The sequence below is a fragment of the Motacilla alba genome, chromosome 21 (genome assembly GCF_015832195.1).
Source record: "Motacilla alba alba isolate MOTALB_02 chromosome 21, Motacilla_alba_V1.0_pri, whole genome shotgun sequence".
Lineage (NCBI taxonomy): Eukaryota > Metazoa > Chordata > Aves > Passeriformes > Motacillidae > Motacilla > Motacilla alba.
The window spans coordinates 6,466,891-6,492,793 of NC_052036.1; the positions used below are offsets into that span (position 1 = coordinate 6,466,891).

Sequence of the window (25,903 nt, forward strand, 5' to 3'; positions counted from 1 at the left end):
CCGAATTCCCCCCGGATCCATCCCCCGGTCCCTCCGTGAATCCCCCCCGCATTCCGGCACGACCCCGCCGATCCCTCCCCCATCCATCCCCCGTGTCCCCCCCGGATTCCCCCCCAGTCCATCCCCCCGCACTCCCCCCTGGATCCATCCCCCCGCATCCCTGCGTGACTCCCCCCGCTCCATCCCCCCAGTCCCCCTCCCTCCCTCCCTCCCTCCCTCCCCCCTGTCCCTCCCCGCCCCCCGCTCTCCTGCCCGCCCCCCTCAGCCCCTCCCGGGGGCCGGCCCGGGGGCGGGCTCAGCCCGGGGGGGCCGGGGGCGGCCGCTCCAGCCCCGCTCGGCTCCGGCTGCTCCAAATCCGCTTAAGGGCGGCAGCGGCGCCGGCGGAGCTGCTGCGCCGGGGGGGCAGCGCCGAGCCGAGCCCCCTCCCGAACCGGACCGGACCGGGCCGAGCCCACTCCCCTCTCGGACCCCCCCCCGGACCGGGCCGAGCCCCTCCCGGTGCCCGGCGCGATGCGCGCCCGCCGCCCGGCGCGGGGGCCCCGCTGAGCCGCCCCCGCGGGCACCATGCGCGCCATGAGCCCCCTGCCCCTGTGGCTCCTGCTCGGGCACCTGCGGCACCTGGCGCTGGGTGAGTGGCACCCCCCGAGGGGACAGGGACGGGGCCGCGGGAGGGATGGGGTGACCCCCAGGGACCCCCCCGGGGCCGCGGGAAGGATGGGGTGACCCCCGCACCCCTCCGGGCACGGGTCGGGCTCGGGGCTCGGCGCCCCCGCCCTGGGGTTTGGGGTGATTGGCGGGGGGCAGCCGCGGACAGGAGAACGGGTTTGGAGTGGGGAACTGGGGTTTGGTACTGGGGGATGAGGTCTGGAGGTGTTAATGGGGCACCCCATAACCCGGTGTTGGTGTGGGAGTCATTAATGGGGCACCCAGTGACCGGGAGCTGGTGTGGGATCTGTTATTAATGGGGCACCCCATACCCGGGAGCTGGTGTGGGATCTGTTATTGGGGCACCCCATACCCGGTACCGGTGTGGGATCTGTTATTGGGGCACCCCATACCCGGTACTGGTGTGGGATCTGTTATTGGGGCACCCCATACCCGGTACTGGTGTGGGAGCCGTTTTTGGGGCACACCCTGCCGAGGGGGGCTCTGATGGGGCACCCCATACCCGGGCACTGCTGTTGAACCATGAGCCGGGCGCTGGGGTGGAGCCGTTCATGGGGCGCCGTTTTTGGGGTGCGAGGGGCCGGGGGTCTCATCCACGGGGCCACCCCGTGTCCCCTTTCCCCACTGCTCCCCCGCTCCGGCTGCGCATCCCAGCCCTGCTCCAGCCGCGGAGGGGGAGCTGTGCTTTGGGGACCCCCCACGAGCTCAGTTTTTGGGGGGTCGCAGCCCCTCCTGCCCCTTTGGGATGCCCAAATCCCAAGCAAGGAGCAGCATCCCCCAAATTCCCGCTGTCCTGGGGGATTGCAGCTCCCGAGCTCCCAAAATCCCCGGGACTCCCCGCGCCAGCCCCAAAGCCGGGGCTCCGCGGAGGGGAAACCGCCCGGGGGAGGAAACTTTGCCCTCCTCGCACCCCACAGGGCCACCCGCGGGGTTTCATTCCGTCTCCATTTGAGGCGAATTCCCTCTCTTTGTCCCCAATTCCCGCTCGGGGGGTCTCAGGTGGCCGCTCCTTCCCGAGCCCCGGGAAGCGGGAGCTTTTCCAGGGGCCGGGAGATGGAGGCACGAACGCAGCCTGCTCCGCATCTCCCCGTTATTTTTGGGTTTGGTGTTTTTTTGGTTTGGTGTGGGGTTTTTTTGGGTGGTTGGGTTTTTTTTTTTTTAATTTTTATTTTTATTTTTAATGGACTTTGTGCTCTCCGGGAAGCGCCGGCGGGCGCTGCAGGGCGCGGGGCGGGGGAGCCGCGGCTCTGCGGGGCTGCGCGGGGCCAGCTCCACACAAAGGAGCCGATTCTTCCCCGCCTGCTCCCGCTCCATCCCGCGGGCACGGCGCAGCCCGAGCCCAGCCGGGCTTCGGGCTCGGGAAAAGAATTCCCTGAACCCCTCTTTTCCCTTGGCGGTGGGGCTCGCGTCCTGCCGGGCTGCGGCTGCTGCTCCGAGCCCCCTTCCCGAGCATCCCGAGCATCCCGCGATCCCGGCATCGGGAATAAAACCTGCTCGGGAAAAGGGGGGAACTTGTGCCAAACCCAGCCCCGGCTGCCTCCCCTCCCCTCCCCGCTCTCCTCCGCCGCCGTTTTAAGGTCATGGATAGACAATTTCCAAGGAACAACGCATCCCCCCGGCTTTCCCGGCGCTCCAGCTGTCTGTCACTGGCGCAGGGATCATTTTTCCTGCCTCTCTCCTGCTTTTTTCTCGCCGCAGATCGGGCGGTTGCTCTCGTGCTGTTGATTTCCTGAGAGCGGCTGCGGGGAATCTCTGTTGGTGAGGGGTTTTTTTGGGAAGGGAAAAATGGGATCAAAGTTGGTTTGTGAAGGGGTTGCAGGAGCTCGGGGAGCCCGGAGGGGTTGGGGGTAAAGGAGCGATGGATCCGGCGTCGGGAATTGTTTGGGTTTGGGCACCCACGAGCTGGATTTTGGCTCCTAAACCCCACTGGAACTTGGCTGCATCCCGAGGATCAGCCGTGTCCGGCATCTCCTGCCCTATGGAAGCTGTCCTGTGCTCATTTTGGGATTCCAACCCGAACCACCCCGGAATTCTGTGATCCCCCCCCCCCTCAGCTGTCCCAAAAATCCCATCCCGAGCTCTGTTTTTCCATCAGCCAGCCACAAATCCCGGCCAGATCCCGGGCTGGGGGCGCCTCCCTTTGCTCGGGCAGTGGAGGCTGAGCTGCTCCCGAAATCTGGGGGGGTGGGGCAGAGCGTTGTTCCCGAATCTGGGGGAGCAGAGCGCTCGCCATTCCCGAATTTCCGAGGGCAGATGGCTTTTTCCTGGCTGACGGCATCCTTGGCTGGAGCCGCCGTGCCCTCCCCTCCCCTCCGTGCCCTCCCCATCCCGGCTGGAGAGCAATCCAAGGCATCCAGACCCCGGGAAGGTCCAGGTGGGCACGGCCCCCCTCCCCGCTGTCCATCCCTACATCTGCCGTGTGTCCCCAAACCCCTTTTTTTGGGAATTTTGCCTGCTTTTATTGTCCCCTCATCCACCTCCTCATCCGCATCCCGGAGGATCCCCCAGGAATCCGCTGGAATCACTTCCCACCCCACAAATCATCCGCGGGCAGCTTTTTTTGGGGAGGGTCCAGCCCTGCTCTGCATCCCTCACCCGCTCAGGAAAAGCCCTTTATAGTGACCCCGAGCACAGCCGGGATCGTTCCCGAGGTGTTTTCCAGCCCTCGGGGAGCATCACCCCTGCTCTTCCAGCTTTTTTCCCCCTTTGTCCCCGGCTCAACCTCTTCCTTTTGCCAAAAAAAGCCGCGGGGGCCGGGGCTAACTGGGTTAAGGAGCCGTCAGGAGGGAAAAACGAGGCCACGCGGAGGAGGCAGCGCTGGACCATGGAAAAGGAGAGGAGTGCTTGGAAAAGGCACTGGAAAAGCTGGAAAAGCCTCCTTTTTCCCCCGATCCGTGGGTTCTGGGATCAGGGCTGGCTCGTTGAGCCCCGTCTGAAATACGGCCCCATAAAGGGCTCGTCGGGGGCCGTTTTAGCGCCCTGGGAGGGATGAAAGTGTCGAGGTCTCGGAGATTTCCAGCAGCTTTATCCCGGTGGGATTTGCTTCGGCTTCTGCTTTCAAACCCCAGCCGGGGAAAAAAAGAAAAATGGAAAATTCAAGTGTTTGAAGCTCCTGGGCTTTGCAGGGAGCTGTCCTTGGGGACATTCCTGAAAAACCCAGCTTGGGAACAGCCCTTTGCAGTTGGGATTTTACCTGGAATTCTCTCCCCTCCGCATTCCCCCCGGAGGTTTTCCTGGCAGGGGTTTTGCCAGCTGTAGGGAGCCCCCCGGGTGGATCCTTTCCCAGCTTGGAAAAGGAGATTTTCCCTCATTTTTGGAGGGAAAACCCAGCGTGGTCTTCCCCCAGGGTGGTGGGAGGCACCTGCTCGTGTTTCTTTGGAATTTGGTGGAAATTGTGTCCTGGGGGAATGAGGGAAAAGGAGGAGCAGGGGTGTAATCCTGCTTTAATTCACCCGCAGGTGCCAAAAATCCACCCCACATTCCTGCTGCCCTTTCCTGTTCACCCTTTTCCCATCAAATCCTGCTTCCGGCTCTTTTCTGGAAGTTTTCCCTCCCATTTCCACGAATCCCGTGTTCCCACGGAGCCTCTCCAGGTAAATCCAGGCCGCGCAGCCCCTTTGGAAAATCCCCCTCGCTGTGCTAATTGCCCTTTCCCAATTAGCCCAATTTCCCTCCTCCCACCAGCTGCGTTTTGGAGCCGCCACTTCCAATCCAGAGCTCAGGAAAAAGCCGCGGCTCCGGCGAGGATCTTCCCTCTCCTTGTGCCTTTCCAGCATAATCGGGATAATCTTCGGGATGGGGAGATATTCCCAGCTTTATTTCTGCCTGGAAAAGCTCCTGTGGCTGCTCCCAGAGCATTTCCAAAGTCCCCCAAGCCCAAATTCCCTTGGGATTATTGGCATCCCCCAAAACCGAACCCCAGGAATGTTGTAGGGTTTGGCTTGGGAATGTCGGTGCCCTCTGGCCCGGGATGAGGAATTCTGATCCAGGTGCTGGGAGCCTGGAGCTGAGCAGCCCCTGCCCTGTGCAGGCTGTCAGATATTCCCAGCTCCATCCATGGGCTCAGCCTTGGAATCCTGGAATGCTTTGGGTGGGAATTCCACGGCCAGGGACAGATCCCACTGTCCAGGTGGCTCCAAGCCCCGTCCAGCCTGGCCTTGGACATTCCCAAGAATCCGGGGGCAGCCACAGCTTCTCTGGGAAAGCTGGGCCAGGGCCTCACCTCCCTGACAGCCAGGAATTCCTTCCCAATGACTGATCTCAATTTCCCCTCTGGAAAGGGGAATTGCGGAGCCATTCCCTGTGTCCTGTCCCTCCAGGCCCTTCTGAAGAGATCTTTTCCATTTTTTCTGTTGGCTCCTTCAGGTCCTGGAAGGCCAAAATTGGGTCAACCCAAAGCTTCTCCTCTCCAGGCTGAACATTCCCAGCTCTCCCACCCTTTCCTTGGATCATCCTGGAGCCTCCTCTGGCCTTGCTCCAGACGGCAGAATTCCCCATTTTCCTGCTCTGGGATCAGCCCTAGACTTGGGAGGATTCCATGCCCCGCTCCAGGTCCTTCTCCCAGGGCTGCTCCGTGTGCTCATCCCAGCCGGGATCCATCCTGGGGATTGTCCTGCTCCAGATCCTTCTCCCAGCCTGGATCCATCCTGGGATTGCTCCACTCTTGTTAAACTTCAGGAGATTCCCGTGGGCCACTCTGGGACTTTTCCAGGTCTGGAAACCTGGAGGCTTCTCCAAACACTTCCAGGCCTTTCCTGGACCTTGCATCCCAAATCCATGGGTGGCCCTGGAGCACCAGATGATCCCGCCAGCCACCCCTTCCCATGGAGGTGTTTCCTGCGATGGCTTTTTCCCACAAAAATGCTCTTTTCTGCTGGGAATTCCTTGGCTTGGGAATGCTGGACCAGCTCTCACCTTGTGCTCCGGGATCTGCTGAGGAAAAGCTCTCGGGATAAGAGTGGGGTTTTAGTGGGAATCCAGCTGAGCAGAGCCAAGGATCTTCCCGAGGCTCCGGCAGCGCTTGCCGAGGGCAAAGCTCCGCAGGGAGCTGGGAATGGGGCTGGGAGCTCGCCCTGGATGGCTGGGAATGGGCACAAACTCCTACCTGGAACACGCGTGGGGGATGAAGCAGCATCATCCCCTCACAACTCCCAGTGATGGGATTTTTTGGGATTTTCCCCAATTTTCCAAGACAAATCCTTGACTCCGGCCACACCACATCCAGCTCTGTGCTCAGACCCCGCCGAGAGGCAAAACGAGGGAAGGGGCCCCCAGATCCTTAATTTTGGGAGGCAGCTCCAGCCGTGCGAATTCCCGGCTGGCAAATCCCGGCGGGAGGGATGCAGCTGACGGACAGGGCTGGAATCTTTCCCGATCCAGCTGCTCTCTGTGCCCTTTTGTTTGCTCGCGCGGCGCTGCCGGGCTCGTTCCGAGACCGTGGCTGGCGCTCCCGTTCCATTCTCTGCTTCCCACTTTTCCCCTCTTTTTTCCCAAAATAACCCGTCAATCACGGGCTTGTTTTCAGCGCGCTGGGGCCCGGATCCGGCGGGAACGCCAAGGGCGGGCGGATTCCAAAGGCACGGATAACAACCTGCGGCTGTCGTTCCCTCTTTGGAATTGTTGGTTTTATCAAATTAGGCGCTGGGGGCTCTCCAAAGCCTTTGGATCAGGGCAGGTGCCTCGTTCCCGCTCCCAGCTGGGATTGAGCTCTGAGGAGATTGGGGAAAGGCCAGGAAACCCCACAATTCCTGGTGGAGGGAACGGAGGTGGGAATGTGGCTCCACCGGGCCCTTCCCAGCCCCCAGGCCACACATTTTGGCTCCTGCGGTGCTTCTCCATCTGGAAAATCCCGCTTGGAGTAGGGGAGGCAGGGAATTTGTCTCCTGCCCAAAACTCTGGAATAATTCCCATTCCTATAATTCCTTGGTCAATATTCTCTGGGCAGAGAGGATTAAAAGCCCCTCTCCATCTCCTTGTGCTCGGGGATAAATCCTGGAGCCGCTTCTGATCCGGCCAGGACAGGGAAAGCAGGAGCTGGGAATCTTCCTTTGGGATGCAGCTCCTGCTTTTCCACCTCCTTGTTCCTTTTCCAAGGATCTGCAGCCCCAGGGAAGGGCTGGATCCAGGGAGAGGCTTCATGAGGGGAGTTTGGGACCAGAGGGATGGGTGGGATGAAGGGTGATGAGGGATCTGCTTCCTCGTGGTCTCCAATCCATGGAAATGCTTTTTTTTGGGGATTAATTCCGTGGATAAGCCTGGATTTATGGATAGAACGTTGCTTTGGGGGCCGCCTGTGCCGGGCTGGTCCCAAGGTTGGAATTGCTCCTGGAGCTGGGACCTGGAAAAGAGGGAAGTAACAGAAGGGACATTTCTGGCCAGTGATTGTCACCATGGGATGTCCTGGCATGGATCTGGGAATCTCTGGCTCTTCCTGGTGGGACTGGGACAGCAGGAGAGGGGCACAGGGAATCCAGCTCAGCAAATTCCAGAAAAATCCTCGGGATCATCCTGATTTTGGGATAAGGGGGAGCGGATGGGCTCCCTGTGAGCCTCTTGTGGAGATGTTCCCCTTCCTCATCCCGAGCTCTCCATGGCCCCGTCTTTCCTTTGGAAAATCCCCATGGATTGGATGAGAATTACCTGGGAAGGGATTTTGATGGGATGGAAATTCCCAGCCCAGCTTTGCCGCTCTGGAGAGAGCATTCCAAAGCTCCGGCTCCAAGGCTTCAGAATATTCCAAGCCTGGATTCCTGGACCAGGATTTGGGATCCTCCCACTGCTCCATGGAGAATCTTCCTCCTTTTTTTAGGCCTGCCCGCCCCCGTTCCCTGCGGATGGAGCCGCACAAAGTGTGGGAGCACGGGATCCACGTGGGAGCACGGGATCCACGTGGGAACACGGGATCCACGTGGGAACATGGGCTCTGCCATTCCACGCTCTGCAGCTCTGGGAGCATCCCGAGAACCGGGGGTGGAATTTGGCTGCTTTCCTGGCTTTCCTCCTAAAAATAAAGCAGGGAATGTTGGATTGCAGGAGGACCCCGCGACTCTGAGAGGGTTTGGGGGGCTGGGAAAGGCCAACGAGCCCGAAATGTTCCCAGGGAGCCGCTGGGGAGTGGGATTTTCCGTAGGGGATGGATGGATGGATGGATGGATGGATGGATGGATGGATGGATGGATGGATAAAAATAGATCCACTGTGTGGGATTTTCCGTGCGGGATAACAGGCCAGATCCATTGGGGAGTGGGATTTTCAATGGGGAATGGGATTTTCAATGGGGAGTGGGATTTTCCATGTGGGATACGAGGCTGAATCTGCTGCTGGAAAAGCGCCAGGCAATGAGCAGATCCTGTTCCAAAAAAGATCCAAAGGATGCAATTCCCACCAGGAACAAGGGTCCCAGAGAGCCCATTCTGCATGGAAAAGCCTCTAGCGCTCCGGCTCCGCTCAGAGTCCTTCCCTTTGGAATTGGATAATGAGATGTTTTCCATGAACGCCAGCTCCTGGTGACCCTTTTGAAGTTCTGTTTGCATCTCCCTGCATTATTCCAGCTTTTTTTCTGTAGGGAAGCGCTTTGTGAGGAGTGGAGATTATTTGGATTCCTCCCGAATTTCCGCCGTAATTAGTGCAGGGCTGGGAAGCCAAGAGGAGCTCCAGGAAGCGCTTCCTAAACTAAACCTTCCCATTCCCTGGAATTTGCAGGGTGGTTTTTATTTAGGGCAGGTAAATCTGGGAGATTCCGTGGTGGGAGAGAAAGGGTTTGGGCAATGGGATGGTCGGGATGCTCCCGCCACTCTTGGTTTGCATGGATCACACTCCGAATCTGCTCCGCGCTTCCTGCTGGGAGAAAAAAAAATGGGTGAAAATAAATCCCAGAGTTTTTTGGCTGAAAGGATTGATTTTATCTCAGGGGGAGTGAGGGAATGGGAATGGGAATGGGAATGGGAATGGGAATGGGAATGGGAATGAGGTGCACTTCCAGCCTGGAAAATGCATTGGGAATGGGAATGGAGAGCACTTCCAGCTTGGAAAATGGGAATGGGAATGGGAATGGAGAGCATTCCCTGCCTGGAGAATGAAAATGGGATTGGGAACAGAGGGCACTTCCATCATGGAAAATGGGAATGGGAATGGGAATGGGAATGGGAATGGGAATGGGGGGCTTTTCCAGCTGTTTTACATCCCGGGCACTCCTCTCCGCCCCGCTGAGCAGGGAAACCTCCCGCATTCCCGGCCTCTCTTCCCGCCCTCCTGGGAGCACTGAATTACAGGAATATTGGATGATCCCACGCTTGGTTATGTTTTATTAACGCGGAGCCTCGGCCTCCCGGCACATCCAGAGGATCTGAGGCTCTGCCGGGCGTTTTGTCCCTCTTTTCCAAGGTCTGGCTGCCGCTTTTATTCCCAGTCCCAGTCCTTGGCTTGGCTGGGTGGGCCAGGCTGGGGTCTTCAGGAAGAGGAGGGAAATTTGGGATGAAAAATGGGAATGTGTGGTTTGCCTGAGGAGTCTCTGTGTCCTGGCGGGCGTTGGGATGGGAGTTTTGCAGCAGGAATAGGGATGGATGCGGGAATAGGGATGGATTTGGGAAAGGAGAGTCATGGACACCATGTGGAGCCATGAAAAAATATTTTCCCGATTTTCCAGCTTTGCTCCATCTCAGGGGTGGGAGAACCCCTGGAATGTCAGATTTGAGGGAAAAGATCCCAAAAACCACCAACATTCCCTGAGCAGAGCTAAAGGAGAAATCAGGGCTGGGATTTCGCTCCATCAGCCTTTGGGTTCAGCGGGAAAAGCCAAATATGGATAATGGGACAGCTCTGGAAGTGCTGGGAGAAGGAAAGGTGTAAATCAGCAGTGATTCCCCGGCAGAGCGGGGGTGGATCGGGATGAAGGGAGCAGCCCATGGAGATGGATCGGGATGAAGGCAGCAGCCCATGGAGATGGATCGGGATTAAGGGAACAGCCCCAAGGAGATGGATTGGGATTACGGGAGGAGCCCCACACCTCCTCTCTGTGGGAGGGGGAGGTGTCAGGAATCAGCGCCTGGAATCGGGGCTGGAAGAGAGAGATATCCGTTAATGCCATTAGGGATGCGGAATTACCGGGAGAGCAGAGGGATTATCAATCGTGGAGTGTGAATCCAGAGGAGAGGGAGCAGGGATCACAATCCTGCTTTGTCCAGGGAATGGGGCTGGAGAGGACGGGAAAGGTGGAGCCGGATGAGGTTGGGCCAGGGAGATCCTGAGGGATGGGATCATGGTGCTCCCGAGGGATGGGATGATGGCTGTCCTGAGGGATGGGATCATGGTGCTACCGAGGTATGGGATCATGGCTGTCCTGAGGGATGGGATCATGGCTGTCCTGAGGGATGGGATCACAGTGCTACCGAGGTATGGGATCATGGCTGTCCTGAGGGATGGGATCATGGTGCTCCTGAGGGATGGGATCATGGTGCTCCTGAGGGATGGGATCACGGCTGTCCCAGCGGATGAGGGAGAGATTGGGATGCAGCTACCCCTTGTCCCTGTGCCTGGAAGAAGCATCTCCAGACCAGGGCCAAATTCCAGAGCTGGGAATCCTGGTGAGAATTTTGGCTGTTTCCATGGAGAGTGTGGAGTAGTCTGTCCCAAAAATCCAACCCTTCCTTCCTTCCTGCCTGCCTCCCTTCCCTAAAAACCTCCAGAACATTCCTTCGGGAATACCAAGGGTTTCCCAGCTGAGCCGAGACCCTCTGGGGCAGATCCAGGTGCCCCAGGCACCCTCCAGGTCATGTTTTTGGGAAAAAGCCGCACATCACACCCGGAATTCCAAAAACAAAGAGGATTTTGTAGCTCCTGGGATTTCTGCATGGACTGGGTTTATTTTTGCTCTTCCTCTGCCTGAGGTTGTGCCTCTGGAGAAGGAGTTCAGAAGGAAAAAAATCCCAAAATTTCAGTAACGATGATCCTTTCCCAGTTCCTCTGGGCAGGAATCGATGGAAGGAGCGGAGATCGCCCGGAGCCGACAGCTGGGAGGGAGGGGGGATCGATGGCTCCTCGTTTGTCACCAACCAGAAATCTGGGATAATTGGATTTCCTGCAAGTAGAGAAATAAATCAGGGAATTCATCATCCAGGTCAGGGTCACCCCGGCTCCAGGGCCACCGGGGCTTGGGAAAACCTGCTTGGGACTGGTGGGAAACCCAGCGGGGTCTTCCAAACTGAAACCCACCAACATTCCCAAATGGAATTCATGATTTTCCCTCTTTTTCCCATCCCAAGCCCATGGGTCTCCTGATACAGCTGGAAAAAGAGGTGCTTTAGGGAGGACTGGGGAGTGTTGGGTGGGAAAATTCTTTCCTGGGGTTATTTTTGGGAGCAGGAGCACCTCTGACAACCCCCTGCTGTTCTTCCAGGATGGGATTTTTTGGGATCTCCAATTATCCCCTTGCTGTTATTCCAGGACTTTCTGGGATCTCAAATTATCCCCTTGCTGTTACTGTGGGATGGGATTTTCTGGGATCTCTAAAACCCCCTTATATCTGGAATAAAATATTCCAGAATTGTCTTGAGATCTCTAATAAACCCCTGCTGTCATTCCAGGATGGGATTTTTTTGGGATCTCTAATAACACCTTGCAGTTACTCCGGGATGGGATTTTCCTGGATCTCGGATGAGCTGGAAAGGACCTTGCTTTCCCCTTCCCAAGTGGGGAAACTGAGGCATGGAAAGACCTGGAACCCTGGGATGCTTTGTGTTGGGATAGACAAGGACATTTTCCATAGGTTGTTTTTCCAACCCAGACTCGAGCACATCCAGGAACAGGAAGCATCTCCGGGCTCCTTCCTGCTCTGTTAATTGTTCCCACTGGGATTAACTCCAGCAGGGATTAACACCCTGAGCTGTGGCTTCCCAGAATTGGCTGCTGGTGCCATAATCCCCATCCCAACGGAGCTGGAACAGCGGGAAAATCCTCAGCTGCTGTCAGCAAATCCCTCCCAAGCCACCGGCTGAGCTCTGCCAGGGGTTTGGGATTTTTTCCCCGATTTTCCAATCCCTCAGCTCCAGTTTGGGGCTCCAAAAAGGAGCACCGGGTGCAGTAATTCTCTTTTTTTACTCTGGAATTGCATTCCTGGGATGGATTTTTTGCGGCAACACCATCTGGGGATAAAATCCTTTATCCCAGGTGAGGTTTTCCATAATCCTGGTGCCCAGGGGCGGCATTTAGAGGGTGCAGCTTCCTGGGAAACTCCAGGAACGTCCGGCTGGCGGGAATCTCTTCTTTGTCGGGATGCAGAGCTGAGCCACTGGAAAAGGAGAGTCCGGAATTTACGGTGTGGGGAAAAATCCCGTTTCCAATCTTTTTCAGTGTGGGATTAGGATATGGCCTCTCCTTCTCCTGCCACATTAATTTGGGATTAATTCCACATCTGCACGTGGAGATCAGATCCTGCTGTGTTTCCCGTGGAGCTGCTTGATTAAAAACCAGGGACAAGTGGAGCGGGGGGAATTTTTAGCCCTGGGACACCTGGACATTCCGGCTTGGAGCATTAATCCAGGTTAATCCAGGTGCTGAAGAGGCACCATGCTCTGATGGAAGGATTTTAGGGAATGTTGAGCCATTCCGAAGGCATTCCATTGGATTTGGTGGTTGGTGGTTTCTCCCGCTTGGCAAGATTGGGATTGTAGGAAAAATCCCTGTCTGGTGAGCTCGGGATTTGCTGGGAATAGATGAAAATCCATGGAAATGGATTGGAGAGCGATGCAGGGGGCAGCTGGGGGGAGCTGGAAAAAATGGGGGAAAAGAAGGAAAAATTGGGATTTTTTAACACTTCCCAGGTATCATTGGGATTTGCTGGAAAAAGGAGGAGGGAACTCCCTCCTGGGATTCATGAGCAGGAGGGAATTCCTGCCTGGCAGCCCAGCCTGGGGGTGGAGGCATTTCCGGGTGGAAAACTGAGGAAAAATCCAGTTGATGTGGAGGAAACCCACGGGCGAGCAGGAAATCCTGCGGGAACGGGGTTTGTTTATAGGGAAAAGGGAAAATCTGGGATGAGAGGTGGCACCCCCTACCTGCCCGGTGTTGTTTGCCCAAAATCCATTGGCTTCACCCCACGGAACGGGAATAAAGTTGGGGAGCGACCGCTCTGGGGGATTCTGCTTTAATTAACTTGGGGGGAATTGATTGGCAGATGGGAATCAACCCTGATTTGCATATTTGCATAGATGCAAATGAGGGCCACGATCTCCATTTATCAAACGAGGCGTCTCAGACCCAGCCTGGCCCCGTGGAATTTTTGGCTTCATTTTGGTTCCGGCAGCTGTTCCAACATCTGGGAAGAGGCCACGAGGTGCCCACGGAGCCATCACTCCAAATTAGGGATGGTGCCGATTTTTGAGGGAATTTGGCTCTGCTGGATTCACCTTCCCAGCTTTCCCAGGATGAGGCATCAATTTGGATTCTGAAAGCGCCCAAAATGATCCAAACAAAATGAAAAATCTGGAAAAATCCTTAGATAATGAGGAAAAGGGGTTAATGGAACAGGAGAAATGAGAGCGGAATGATGACAAACGTCCGGCTGTTCCCCAAAATCCTGATCCAACAACCCAGGAGCTCTTCCCAAAATCCCAGCCCAATGACCCATCCCAAGTTCTTCCAAAAACCCCAACCCAAAGGTCCACCAGGAGCTTTTCCCAAAATCCCAACCCAGCAACCCCTCCCGAGTTCTTCCTGAAATTCCAACCCCAGAACCTCTTCCAAGCTCTTCCCGAAATCCAAAGCCGACCACCCATCCCGTGCTCTTCCCAAAATCCCAACGACTCATCCCAAGCTGCCGCTTTGAGCAGCTGTGGGAGCTCCAGTGGGACGTCCAGCGTTTCATTTTATGGGAATATCAGTGGGTTGTGGAGAATAAGATGTAGAGATAAAATATTCCCCTCTCCAGCACCGCCGGGAGGCCGAGGGATTTTATGGAAACATTGGAAGTGGAAAGAGGGGGAAAAGTTATAAATAAAACTTCCCAGCGCTTTGGTAAATGCTCCTAAACATCCTTCCCATCGGGAGATAAATATTCCATGTGTGATTTACGGCCCTGCATTCCCAGGCTGTGCGGGCAGGGGGATAAAATCCCATAAATCACAGGGAATATCAATGCAGCCACCACATTCCCGCTGATAAGCGGCGTGGGCCAGGAAAATCCATCTTTTCTGCTCCGGCTGCGCCATGACGGAGTTGATTTAAGGAGTTTTGGGACTGGGAGGGGTTTCCTAAGCCTTGGGAGGGTCTTGGATCCTTCTTTGTGTGTTTTCATGGAGAGAGATTCTCTTCCAGGGGGGTTCAGTTTTGAGGGTGTTGGGATTTTGTCCCAAACAGAAGATAATTCCCATCCATCCCAGGGAAATACTTCCCAAATCTGACAGATCCTGGCTTTCCAAAGGATGTTGCTTCCCTCCAGTACTTGCTGTTCACCCCCAAACCCTCACTTTTCCAGCATCCCTGGTTTTGTTCCATCTGTCCCAGGGACATACTTCCCAAATCCACGTGACCCTGATTTTCTGGTGGCTGTCGCTTCCCTCCAACCATGCTTTTCCTGCGTTCATCCTGAAATCTTCACTTTTCCAGCATTCCCGGTTTTGTAGCCACTGGATTTATCTCCTGGGAAGGGCGGGATGCAGCCCTTAGAGCCACCATGGAATTTCATCTCTGAGCTCCTGGAAATCCCTGGATTTTTGGGATGAGGGACCCCCTTACCACCCAAACGATGATTCCAAAGCCATTCTGGGGGTTTGTAGCTGGTCTCTTTCCAGCCAAAGCCGTCACGGTTTTCCCTCCAAACATCCATCTTTTTCCTGGAACGCCGCATTCCCTGTGGATTTGTGCCGGAGATGTCGAACAAGCACGAAATCGACGCCGCGAGCCGAAGCCAAGCCAGGAACGGGCTCCCTCATCCCGTGCTCCAATGAGCCGGAACAGCTCCGAGGAGCTTGGGAAAAGCCGGATGAAGACATTCGAGGATTTATTCCAGCCCGTGCCCAAGCCACGGAGCTGATTCCGATGGCTCAATCCCACCCGGATTTGTTTGTCGGAGGCGCGTGGCAAAGGTGGAAGACGCTGGGGTTTTCCTGGGATTTACTGGGCATGGAGCTGGACTTGAGTCGTTGTGGGAAGGAAACTGGACAGGGAAAAGTGGAAATGTGGGAAGGAGGAGATGGAAAGAGGACGGAGATTGGAATTGGAGAGATGGGACACGGCACCACCAGGAGGCTCCCAAATCCCAAATTTCCTGTGGCCTTTCTGCTCCCAAAGTGCCCAAACTCTCCCCTTCCATCTGAAATCCTTTACTGTGCTGAGGCTGTGCTGATGGGGATGAAAACCTCATGGAGCTGGGATGTTCGGAATGTTTTTAGCTCAGCAGGATCCATTTGGATCTCATTCCTCATTTTTCTGCTGCCTCTGGAGCCATTGGAATCTCGGAGCTGATGGGAGCCAATCCCACCCCTCCAGAACATAAAAGCGACTCCAGAGCTCATCGTGAGGAGAAAACCAACCCAAAAATGGATTTTTCCTGAAGATCCATCAACATCAATCCTTGGGAAGCCCTCAGGTGGTGTTGGAGATGCTTCCCATGGACACAAGGGCACCGGGAATCACAGCATGGAGCAAATCAGGAATTCATCCTTTGCCTTTGGACTGGGATATTTTGGGATATCTTTTCTTTGAGATATTTTGCTTAGGAGGAGTCTGGGGTTTAAGGGAAAAAGGGAAGCTGTACAGTGGTTAAAAATTCCATCTCGATGGAATTTAGATTTTGAAATCCTTGGAAACTGAGATTTGGGGGATGGTTTTATCCGTATTTTATAAAAACGGGGAATCATGGAATGGGTTGGATTGGAGGGACCTTAAATCCCATCCCAGTCCTTGCCATGGACAGGGACACCTTCCCCTATCCCAGGTTGCTCCAAGCCCAACCAGGCCTTGGACACTTCCAGGGATGGAGCAGCCTCAGCTTCTCCGGGCCGAATGGATCCATAAAATTCCATCATTCCGTAATTCCCACAAGGTTTGCCCACAGAACGTGACAGGAAATGGCCCCCGGAGCCCGGCTTGAAGTGGTTCCCTCACTTCAACTTCATTTGAAAGGGGCTGGAAGGCCGAAGGGGCCGTGCTCAATCCATGGATTGATCCAAAGGATTGATCCAAACCATTGATTCCATCACAAAGAGGCTCGGGACACATCCATGGGACCTGGCAGGTTCTGCATCCCACTAATTGGAGAAAAATGGACCCAAAGCATGGGCTGGACATCGCCCTGCTCATTCCATACATTTTCTCCTGATCCCCAAAAATTAAGGAGCTGGTTGGGTCCAGCAGCCCCGCCTAAGGAATAATTCCAGATCCAGCTGCGGAATCGTTCCCTCCCACTTATGGAAATGAGGGAGGGAAGCGGCGCCTAATGAGATGTTTGTGAGGAAAGAGGAATTTTAATTACTGGCTCTTAATTGTCTGCTCGGCCCGTTAATATCCCATTTTCCCGGGATTAATGCCATTCGCTCCCTGCCAGCCGGGCTCCTCCTGTCCTGGGGGTGACGCCAACTTTCCCGGGTTTATTTTAGGGAATACGCCCGTTTTCCAAAAGCTAGGATGACTTTTGGGAAGGCCGTGGAAGGACTGTGAGGTTTATCCCTGCTGGCGCTGAGCTGGTGGATTTTTGGGAAGCAAAGCTGAATATCCAAGGAAAACTTAACACAAGGCTTCCCCAATCCATTTTTCCCACTTCCCAAAGGCCCATTTTCCTTGGAAGCGTGGCGCCGACTGTGGCTGTCATGTCCCATTCCCTGGCTGGTGTTAAACCCGTGCCAGACGCTTATTCCCGTTTAAATGAGAAATAAAATCCTGCCGCAGCTTTCCAGGAGGAAAGCTCCGGATTCAGCAAAATTCCACCTCTGTGGATGGGGCCAGCTGGGAATTCTTCGCCCTTGGAGCTCTCCCAGGTTAACAATGAGAGGCAGCATCATATTCCGACTGTAAATTGTCCTGGAATGTCATAAATAAGGCATGGCCGGAGCCGGGAAGGGAGCGGGAAGGAATTTGCTGCGTTCCCAGGAACAACTGGAGCTGCTGAATTTTTCATGGACAAGATGTTGCAAAGTGCCGCCAGTCAGGGCGCGTTTGGTTCTTGAGGATCCGGGGTTTCCATCCCCGGATGCGCCACGGCCGTGGACATTCTGCGGTCAGGAATTTGCAGAAGTACTCCCAGATTTTTCCAGGGGGGTTTGCATCCCTTTAGATCCCACCTAAAGAGGCAAAGCGTCTCCTGCTCTCCTTAAATCCTGGGAATTGTGGGGTATCTGCTGGTTTGGGGAGTGCTGGGGTCTGTTTTCCTGTTCCCTCCTGGTTTTCCCATCCCAGCCCAGCCCTTGGAAAAGGGGGGTGGAGGAATAGGAGGGAATTATGGATAAGCCCCATTAATCACTGGCTAATTAAAATGATGAAGTGTTTGTGTTGTCATTGGCTCCCCGAGGATGCTGGGGCCATTCCAGAGGGGGATGGAGCTGCTGGATCCCAAGAATCCCCTCCTCTGGCTCCATCCCGAGCTCCCGTTCCGCTCAGATGCACTGCTGCTTCCAAGGACTGTTCCTAAAGGGATGGGGACAGGTTGGACTTTGGGGACACGGAAAGGGGGAAAATCCATCCTCAGCTGGGGCTGCCCCATCCCGGGATTTGTTCAAGCTTGGACAGGGCTTGGAGCAACCTGGGATAGTGGGAGGAGTCCCTGCCCAGGTCCCTTCCAATCCAGTTCCAGAATTCCATTGGTTTGAGATTTTTGGGAAGCACTGGGATATGAAAAATCCAGGAATGGGAGCACTGGGTGATCTCCATAAATAAATCTTGGATTTCCATGTGGGATGGAAGGAATCAGGTGCCCGGGGAAGGTGTGGAAGGGGCTCCCTGTGGTGCTGGGATTCCTTGGAAGGCTCCATGGCTCCCAGGCCTTTCCCTGGGACAGTCCCACCCCATTCCATCCCTTCCCTCGCCTCCTCCCCAGGAACCTCGGAGGGATTCCAGCCGCTTGTGCTTCACCCCTGCCCATTCCCATGGAATGTCCGGCTGCGCTGTGGGCAGAAATCCCCACGGAATGCTGGAAAGGGCTGGAAACGGGGTTTTTATCCAGCATCCCGCACTTCCAGGGCTGGAGCAATTCCTGCCTCATCCCTGGGAGCTCTTTTGTAATTGGAAGCACCGAGCTTGTTCCGATGCTCTCCTTTACGAACGCGTCACTCCCGATTTCAAAGGACATTTCCTTTATCCCTCCCTTCCCCCTCTCCTCCCCCTCCTTCCCTTTTCCCTTTTTTTTTAATCCCCCTTAAACTGGACGGTGCCAGAATTCCCAGCGATTGCCAGCAAAAATATCCTCTCCTCCCCAGGGCTGCCATCTAATCAGAGGGATGGATTTCCAGAGGGCTGAATCCGATCCGGGGGAGGCCCGGCCCGGCATTCTCTGGAAAATCTCGGATTGAAAAGAGCAAAGGGGAAGCAGAGCGAGGCTGAGGAGGGGATGCTGATAAAGGGATGCTGATAATGTGAGGGATGACAGAAATTCGGGATGGGCTCTTCCTTTTGGAAGAGTTCTTCCCACCCAGCCGTTCCCGTCACAGCCGCTTTGTTCTCCGCAGTAGATCCCAAAAAAAGGGAGCCGAGGGAGGCTCGGGAGCAGCGCTGGCACCTGGCAGTTGTTCCCTGTCGGGAGGCGAAGGGAAGGGGAGGATGAGGGATGGGATTCGCACGTCAGCCACAGCCAAGCAGCGGGGTCTGGACGGCTCCATCTGGATTCCTGCTTTATTTTCCTTTGTTTTCCCTCTTTTCCCCCTCCCCTGCAGGCATCCTTGGCCGGCTCCTGTGGGGACTCGGCATCTGTTTCCCTCTCCCTCCTCTCTTTCTTTTCCACAACTTCTGGGCTGGTTTTGCTCTGGATCTGGGCAAGGGCGCTCTTGGAGCGTTTGAATTTTCCCCTTCCCACCTCTGGCAGGCCCAGCCAGGGCTCTGGAATCAGCTCTCCGTGGGATCCTGATGCCACAGCGCCAGAGCAATAAATCCTGGAGCTCCAGAGCTTCCATGCAGGAGAAGCTCGGGAGCATCCTGTGGTTCCACCCTGGTGTTTTTAGGGACCAAATGTCTGGATTGAAGGCCCAGCCAAGCCAGAATTCCCAGGAATATGGGTGGAAGCCGCTCCCAATGCCAGGTCTGAGTGGTTTTCCAGCACATGGAGGAAGCAGAGAGGGGAAAAATTCCAATTTTGGGGGTTTTTTTTGGCCACCCAGAAGATGCAAGTCAGGGATGGGTTTAGGGCGGGGGGATTTCCTCGGAAAAATGCCTGGATGGGTGGATTTGTTGCACGGGAGTGGCTGCGGCCATCCCAAACTTGGTTTTTTACTTTAAAAATCCACCAAAAATCAGGGAGAAGTCCAAACACCACCAAAAGCCTTGGCTGGACTGGGATGGGGATTGATCCCTTTCCCATGGAAGTGCACATTTCTGGAAGGGAATAACATGGGAAGAGGGGTGGAAACCATCCGGAAACGCTGAGCTGGGAATTCCTGGATCCCATGGACTGGGGGGAAATCCATTCTGTCCTCTGGACTGCGATGGGGATGGTTTGGCATGGAAGTGCAGGGGTCTGGAAGGGAATAATGTGGGAAGAGGGATGGAAACCATCCGGAAATGCCGCACTGGGAGCTCCTGGATCCCCACATCCCACGGACAGGAGGGAAAATCCAATCTTTGCTCCAGCTTTGCCAGTTCCTCCCCGGCTCCCTTTAATCTCCGGCTGATCCGGGGGCAGGCGGGAGCTGCGATCCCACCCGGGGGCTCCGTGGAAAGGCGGGAGCTGCGATCCCACCCGGGGGCTCCGTGGAAAGGCAGAACTCTTCCGCACGCACGGAGGCTCCATCCCGAATTCCTTGGGGCGGATCCTGCCGCGCTGCCAAGGATTCGCTCATCCCCCTGCCCGCCGCTTTTCCGCGCCTGTTGCTCATCCCGGCGTTCGGAAATGTCAAAAGCCGAGCGAGGGGAATCGGGGCAGCCGGAGAGACCTCGGCTGCCCTTCCTCCCTCCCTCCTCCTCCTCCTCTCTCCTGCCTTTTCCATCCGCGCGGCCCCGAATCCAAGGGGCCCTCGTGCAGCCTTGGCAATCGCAGGGATTTAATCCCCGCTTTAGGAACAAAAATAAACCCCGGACAGGCAGGGAGAGGCTGGAAAGGCGCCGGCCCCAGGCGGACCGGGAATGATGGCCAGGATTTGGGTCGCTCCCAGCCAGGAAAACCAGGATTCCGGGATGCAACGCCAAAATTCCCTCATTCCAAGCATCATTTGGGGCTGAAAGGAGATTTAACCCTCAGCCCTACCCTCAAACAGTCCCAAAAATCCACTTCCCCCCCGCATTTCCTTGTGCAGAGCTGTTCCCGCAGCCCCCCAAAAGCAGCACAAAACGGGATTTTCCGGCTTTTTCCCGGTGTTCAATATTCCAGGCCACGCTGCCCTGCTGCCGCAGCCGGCACGTGTTCCCGGAGCGTGTTCCCCCGCAGGTCGTGCCTGGGATTTATGGCACAAACACCTCCAAGACGTTTTACAAGGAATGCCGAGCCTCAGGATCACCGCCTGGGAGGCACAAAAAATCCAGGGAATTCACCTTCTGCCCTCCCAGGGCATCTTCCACAAAGGAATCCGTGGTTTCCAGCCCCTTTCCAAACCTGCTCCTGTTTCCCGGACTTTTGCTCGGTTCTTTTCCCACCTGGAGCGAGGAGAGATTCTGAAAAAGGGAATTTGGGGTGGGGGTGGGGTTTTTTTTGGGATGTCCCGGTATCAAACAGGGAAGGATGCCGAGGGTTTGCGAGGGTCTCAATCCATCCATTCCCAACAGCCTCAGGAAAGGCAGGAAAATAAACCAGGAATGCAATTCCCGCCCCTGCTGCCCCCCGGCTGCTCACTGCTCCCGATTTCCCGACAAATCGAGGGGGAAGAGGGGGAAAAGGGACGGATGGAGCTGTCCGGGCTCCGATTTTCCCTCTGGGTCGAGGATGGATCCAGAATCCGGCTGTGGGGAGATGGGGATGAGCTGGAAAACCCCCGGGTGGGGGCTGTGCATACTCAGGGGAAGCTGTTGGGGAATTCCCCCCGGGAATGAGGGATTTGGGAAGTTTTGTGCAAGCACAGGGCAGGGAATGGAGAGAGGCGATGGAGCCCAGGGCAGAGCCATAGGAAGGACGGGAATTTGCAGTGGGAATGGTGGCCGCTGGGATTTTCCCAAACTCAGGAAGGATTTCCTTCAATTTTGGCTTTTTTGGGATCACTGAGGGCAGCCCAAATCCATCCCTGTGAGGAGTCAGGGCTTTCCCTGGCATCCAGCAGTGCCATTAGTCCACAAAATTCCTGGAAAACAGCAATTCCACGCTTCCCTGGCGCTCAGCTCTCATTCCCTGCCGGCTTTTCCCCACTTTTGCAGGATATCTGACCGTCAGCATCGAGCCCCTGCCCCCGGTGGTGGTAGGAGACGCCGTGACCCTGAAATGCAACTTCAAAACCGACGGGAAAATGCGGGAGATCGTCTGGTACCGGGTGAGCTCCGACGCCTCGGGAATGGGAATGCGGAGCCGGGCCGGCCGCTCCGCGCCTCGGGAACAGAAGGTCGGGGCTGGATGAGGCAGGAGAAGCAGACGGAGCTCGGGGTGACGGGAATACCAATTCCTGGGAGGAGGAGGAGGAGGGAGGCAGCTGGGCTGGCCTGGGAAAACGAGGCCGGGAGGGATGCGGGGTGGATGTGGGGTCATCAGGGTTTGGGATCATCGGGATTTGGGATCATCATTGGATTTGGGCTCCACGTGGAGCTCTCCTCCTTTTTTTCCTTTTTGGAGTGGCTGCCAGGTGGGTTCAGGGATGGCTCGGGACGGGGTTGGGATTTGGAGGTTGGAGCTGAGGTTGGGAACGCTCTGCCAAGAGCTTGGAGGGTGGAATATGATGGGGAAAAGGGAGGAATGGGGAAAATTTGGGATATCTGGGGTTTGGGGAGAAGTTTGGGGTTCTTCATGTAGAGTTTAAAAAAACCAAAAAACAAACAACAGTCTCTCCCTGTTCCCAAAATATTTGGGAATTTGGGATGTTGAGCAGGAGGGAAGCTCCGGTTTTATTTGGGAAAGGGGGAAATTTGGAACCTGGCTTTATTTGGGAAAGGGGGGAATTTGGAACCTGGCTTTATTTGGGAAAGGGGGGAATTTGGAGCCTGGCTTTATTTGGGAAAGGAAGGATTTTGATGTTGGTTTAATTTGGGAATGGTGAATTTGGGAGCCAGTTTTATTTGGGAAAAGGGCATTTGAATGTTGGGGTTTTTTGGGAAAGAGGAATTTTGAGAGTGATTTTATTTGGGAAAAGAAGGATTTGGATGTTGGTTTTCTTTGGGAAAGGGGGGATTTGGAGCCTGGTTTACTTTGGGAAAGGAAGGATCTGGAGGCTGGAGCTGCCCCTGGATCATCATTCCCAAGCCTCGATCCAGCCTCAGGTTCACCAATCCTGAGCTTTCTCCAGGGAGAAGCTGCCAACCACAAATGGTTTTATCCAAGGAAACCTGGCATTTTCCAGGGAAAACTCCTGGAGGAGCCAAAGCGAAGGTGATTGGTGCCGGTGGCATCAGATGCAGCAGCTGGGAATATTTTCCCTTGGATTTCCCGTCCTGTTCAACAAGGAGCTGCCCTTCCCTATTGCTCTCCACCATTCCCAGGTTTCTGAATAGGGAAAGGACGGGAGCAAATCCGTCTGCTGGAATGTGGTGTGTGCACAGGAACATCCCCATGGAATCCGAGATGGATTTTCCTGTAATTATTTATGGATGGACCCCTAAAGGCTGGACAGGCAGGGAACAGAACCCCAAACCTGCCCTGAATCCAAAATTCCAGCTTGGAATTGGCTCCATCTCCCCCCATTTTCGGGGAGGAATGTTTTCCTGCTGGCTCCGCCGTCTCCACCAGGTTTTTCCTTCCCTTTTCCACTGGGTAATATTGGATTAACCCACTTTCCCGGGAGCTGGATTTGCATAATCCCCCCTGCGAGGAGAGGAGGGATGTGGGAGCGGCTGCTGCTCCGGAGCAAACGATGCTCCGAGAAACCTCGGAGGGAAAGGGATGGGCAGAAATATCCCAGCTTGGATTTTTATCCCCACAAATCCCCCCTTTCTTCCAGGGGTTTTTACCCCTCCTTCCCTCTCACTCCTTTCCCAGGGAGCTTCCTGGGTTTGGGAAGTTGGGTGTTTTGTGGAACATCTCAGGATTTGCTCAAGTCCTTCCTGATTTTAAGGTTTTTTTCTGGTTTTTCTCCCTGTCCTGCCTCTCTCCTGGACTTTTGCAGCTTCCCAAAGCTCCCGTGGCAGCTCCAGGGTGTTGGAGGTGATGGATGGATCCGGGAGAGCCGGGGCGGAGCTCCTGGAGCTGGGGTTCTGTTTATTCCACCCGTAAATCATGGGAATGTGGCACCGGAGCGCTGGATTGGGGTCACGCCCGGCTCCTCGTTCCCGTGATTTATTGGACAGGGAGCAGAGGGAGCGCCGGGAGTCTGAGGGATCTGAGCTGCTCCAGGGGCGGGAAGGGGCAGGGAGAAGGGGGAGAGAGGAGGAAAAGTCAATGGCAGCGCTTTGGTGGGGAGTGGAGTTGGGAATACTCCCTGGATCCAGAACCCCTGGGATGGATCCGTAACCCATGGGATGGATCCGTAACTCCTGGGATGGATCCATAACCCTGGGATGGATCTGTAACCCTGGGATGGATCCATAACCCTGGGATGGATCTGTAACCCTGGGATGGATCCGCAACCCTGGGATGGATCCGTAACCTGTAGGATGGGTCTGTAACCCCTGGGATGGATCCATAACCCATGGGATAGATCCATAACCCCTGGGATGGATCTGTAACCCTGGGATGGATCCATAACCCTGGGATGGATCTGTAACCCTGGGATGGATCCATAACCCATGGGATGGATCCATAACCCACTGGATACATCTATAACACCTGGGATGGATCCGTAACCCACAGGATGGATCCATAATCCTGGGATGGATCCATAACCCCTGGGATGGATCTGTAACCCTGGGATGGATCCGTAACCCCTGGGATGGATCCGTAACCCACTGGACACATCTATAACCCCTGGGATGGATCCACAACTCCCGGGTGGGTGATCCCATTGGGATCTGTGCGCTCCGAGGCTGAGGAGCCTCATCCCGTGGGTGAAAATCCATGGAGAAACCCCAGACTGCAACCAGCACCCGCAATTCCAGCAATTCCCCTGGATTCCCCAGGGATGAGGGACAGACAGGGACAACCTTTTCCTCCCGCTGGGAAACCCCTCAGCTGCTGCAACGCCGCCGGTTTCAGCATTCCTGGGACGAGCAAAGGGAATTTTTCCAAGAATAAACAGGAGCACATCCTGCAGGCGGAGGCGTTAATTAACATCCAACAATCCCAACACCTCCGCAAGGTGTGATGTTCCCGGGAACAGGTGCGAACACGGATCTGCACCTGGAGAGCTCCCAAAAAAAGCCTTGGCAGGGGGTGGGGGTGGCAGAATTTGCTCGGAATGAGGCCGGGAACACCCGGAGCTGCTCCTGGGTCCTGGTGCTGGCATCTCCAGGATTGCGCCAGATCCCGGATTGGTGTGGTCGGTGCCAGGATGGGAACCGGGAAAATGACTTCTTTTCCCAATTGAGCTCAGGAAAAAACCAGGGAAGCAGGAGAGGAAAGGAAAATCCTTGGATGCTCCAATCTGGCTCCATGCAGCGGGAAGGGAAGCGCAGCTGGGTTGGGCCGGGCTCGGAACATGGGAATTTGGGAAGTGCAGACGGGGTGTGGTGGATCTGGGCTGTCAGACCTGGGCCAGGCACCGTTCCCCGGTGCTGTGCGGGATTCCTGGGATGTCCGGGAATGAAGGCTGGGAATGGAGGGGAGCCCACAGAGCTCTGCCCCCATTAATTAGAGTTTGGCGCTCAGGGTAATTAGGTGGAAGGGAATGAACTGGAGCTGGAATTGCTGGGAGCAGGGCCCTGGGAATTGCTCCATGTATATCCCTGGAGTATGGGAACCCTGGGAATTGCTCCATGTATATCCCTGGAGTACGGGAAAAACCTAAATCCAGAGTTTTCCGGTATAACAAGCTTTTCCCATTGGTTGTGATCTCTGGGGAATGGGTGAGGGACTCAGGAAAAAACCTAAACCGGGAGTTTTCCAGGATAGCGGGTTTTTCCCAGTCGGTTCTCCAGGGAATGAGCAGGAAAAAGTGAAACCAGGAGTTTTCCAGGATAGCAGGTTTTTCCCAGTCGGTTCTCCAGGGAATGAGCAGGAAAAAGTGAAACCAGGAGTTTTCCAGGATAATGAATTTTTCCCAGTAAATTCTCCAGGGAATGGGCAGGAAAATCCTAAATCTGGAGTTTTCCAGGATAAAGAGTTTTTCCCAATGTTGTGATTCTCCAAGGAATGGGCAGGAAATCCTAAACCGGGAGCTTTCCAGGATAAAGAGTTTTCCTGGTTGATTCTCCAGGTTATGGGCAGGAAAATCCTAAATCTGGAGTTTTCCAGGGTAACGAGTTCTTCCCGGGCTCTGACGTGAGCTCTGCACCCCCTCTCTTCCCCCCAAACACCGGGAGCGCTGCAGCTGCTCCAGGGAATTTTCCCTCTTTCCAGAGCCATTTCCATTTGCTTGGAGAAAGGGAATCCATCGATCTGTCCTCGGGACACGGAGCCTGGATCCGATCCCAGTTCCGACCCTTTCCAGCCACTCCCCTCATCCCACATCCATCACTTCCCGATGATTTTGGGTCCTTTGGGCATCCTGATGGGAGGCTCCAGAGATTTTACTGGAATTTGGGAACAGCAAATGTTCACTTTAATGGATTTTGGGATTTGTTCGGGTCACTGTGGAGGGGAAGGCGGCAAGCGGGAGTTTTGTCGGGAATGGGATTTTTCCTGGGATTTACAAATAATTCAGGAAGCAGCGCCCAGAATGTGCTCCTGCCTCTTTTCCCAAAATTCCTGGCTGTGGAGACATCCATTGGGATGGGAACCGTGGGATGCTGCCCACTTATCCTCCTTTTTTGATTCCCAGTGGGAAGCGTTGGGCTGTGAATTCCCATGGAGCTTCTCCTCCCAAAAAATTCCCCCCGGCCTGGATAAAAGGCTGGAATTAGGGCTGATCCCTGGAGAGAGAGAATTCCTGGTGGGCCTTTT

At 55.4% G+C, this 25,903-nt stretch overlaps 1 protein-coding gene across 1 annotated transcript in view; it reads left to right on the plus strand.

Moving 5' to 3' along the window:
* Positions 1–281: 281 nt before the first annotated feature.
* IGSF21 (immunoglobin superfamily member 21) overlaps positions 282–25,903 on the plus strand; it is a 38,639-nt gene continuing 13,017 nt past the window's right edge. Inside the window, exons 1-2 of the mRNA XM_038159979.1 lie at positions 282–628; positions 21,142–21,254. Coding sequence (XP_038015907.1) covers positions 565–628; positions 21,142–21,254 — 177 coding nt within the window. The 5' untranslated portion in view covers positions 282–564. The remainder of the gene's footprint in view (positions 629–21,141; positions 21,255–25,903) is intronic.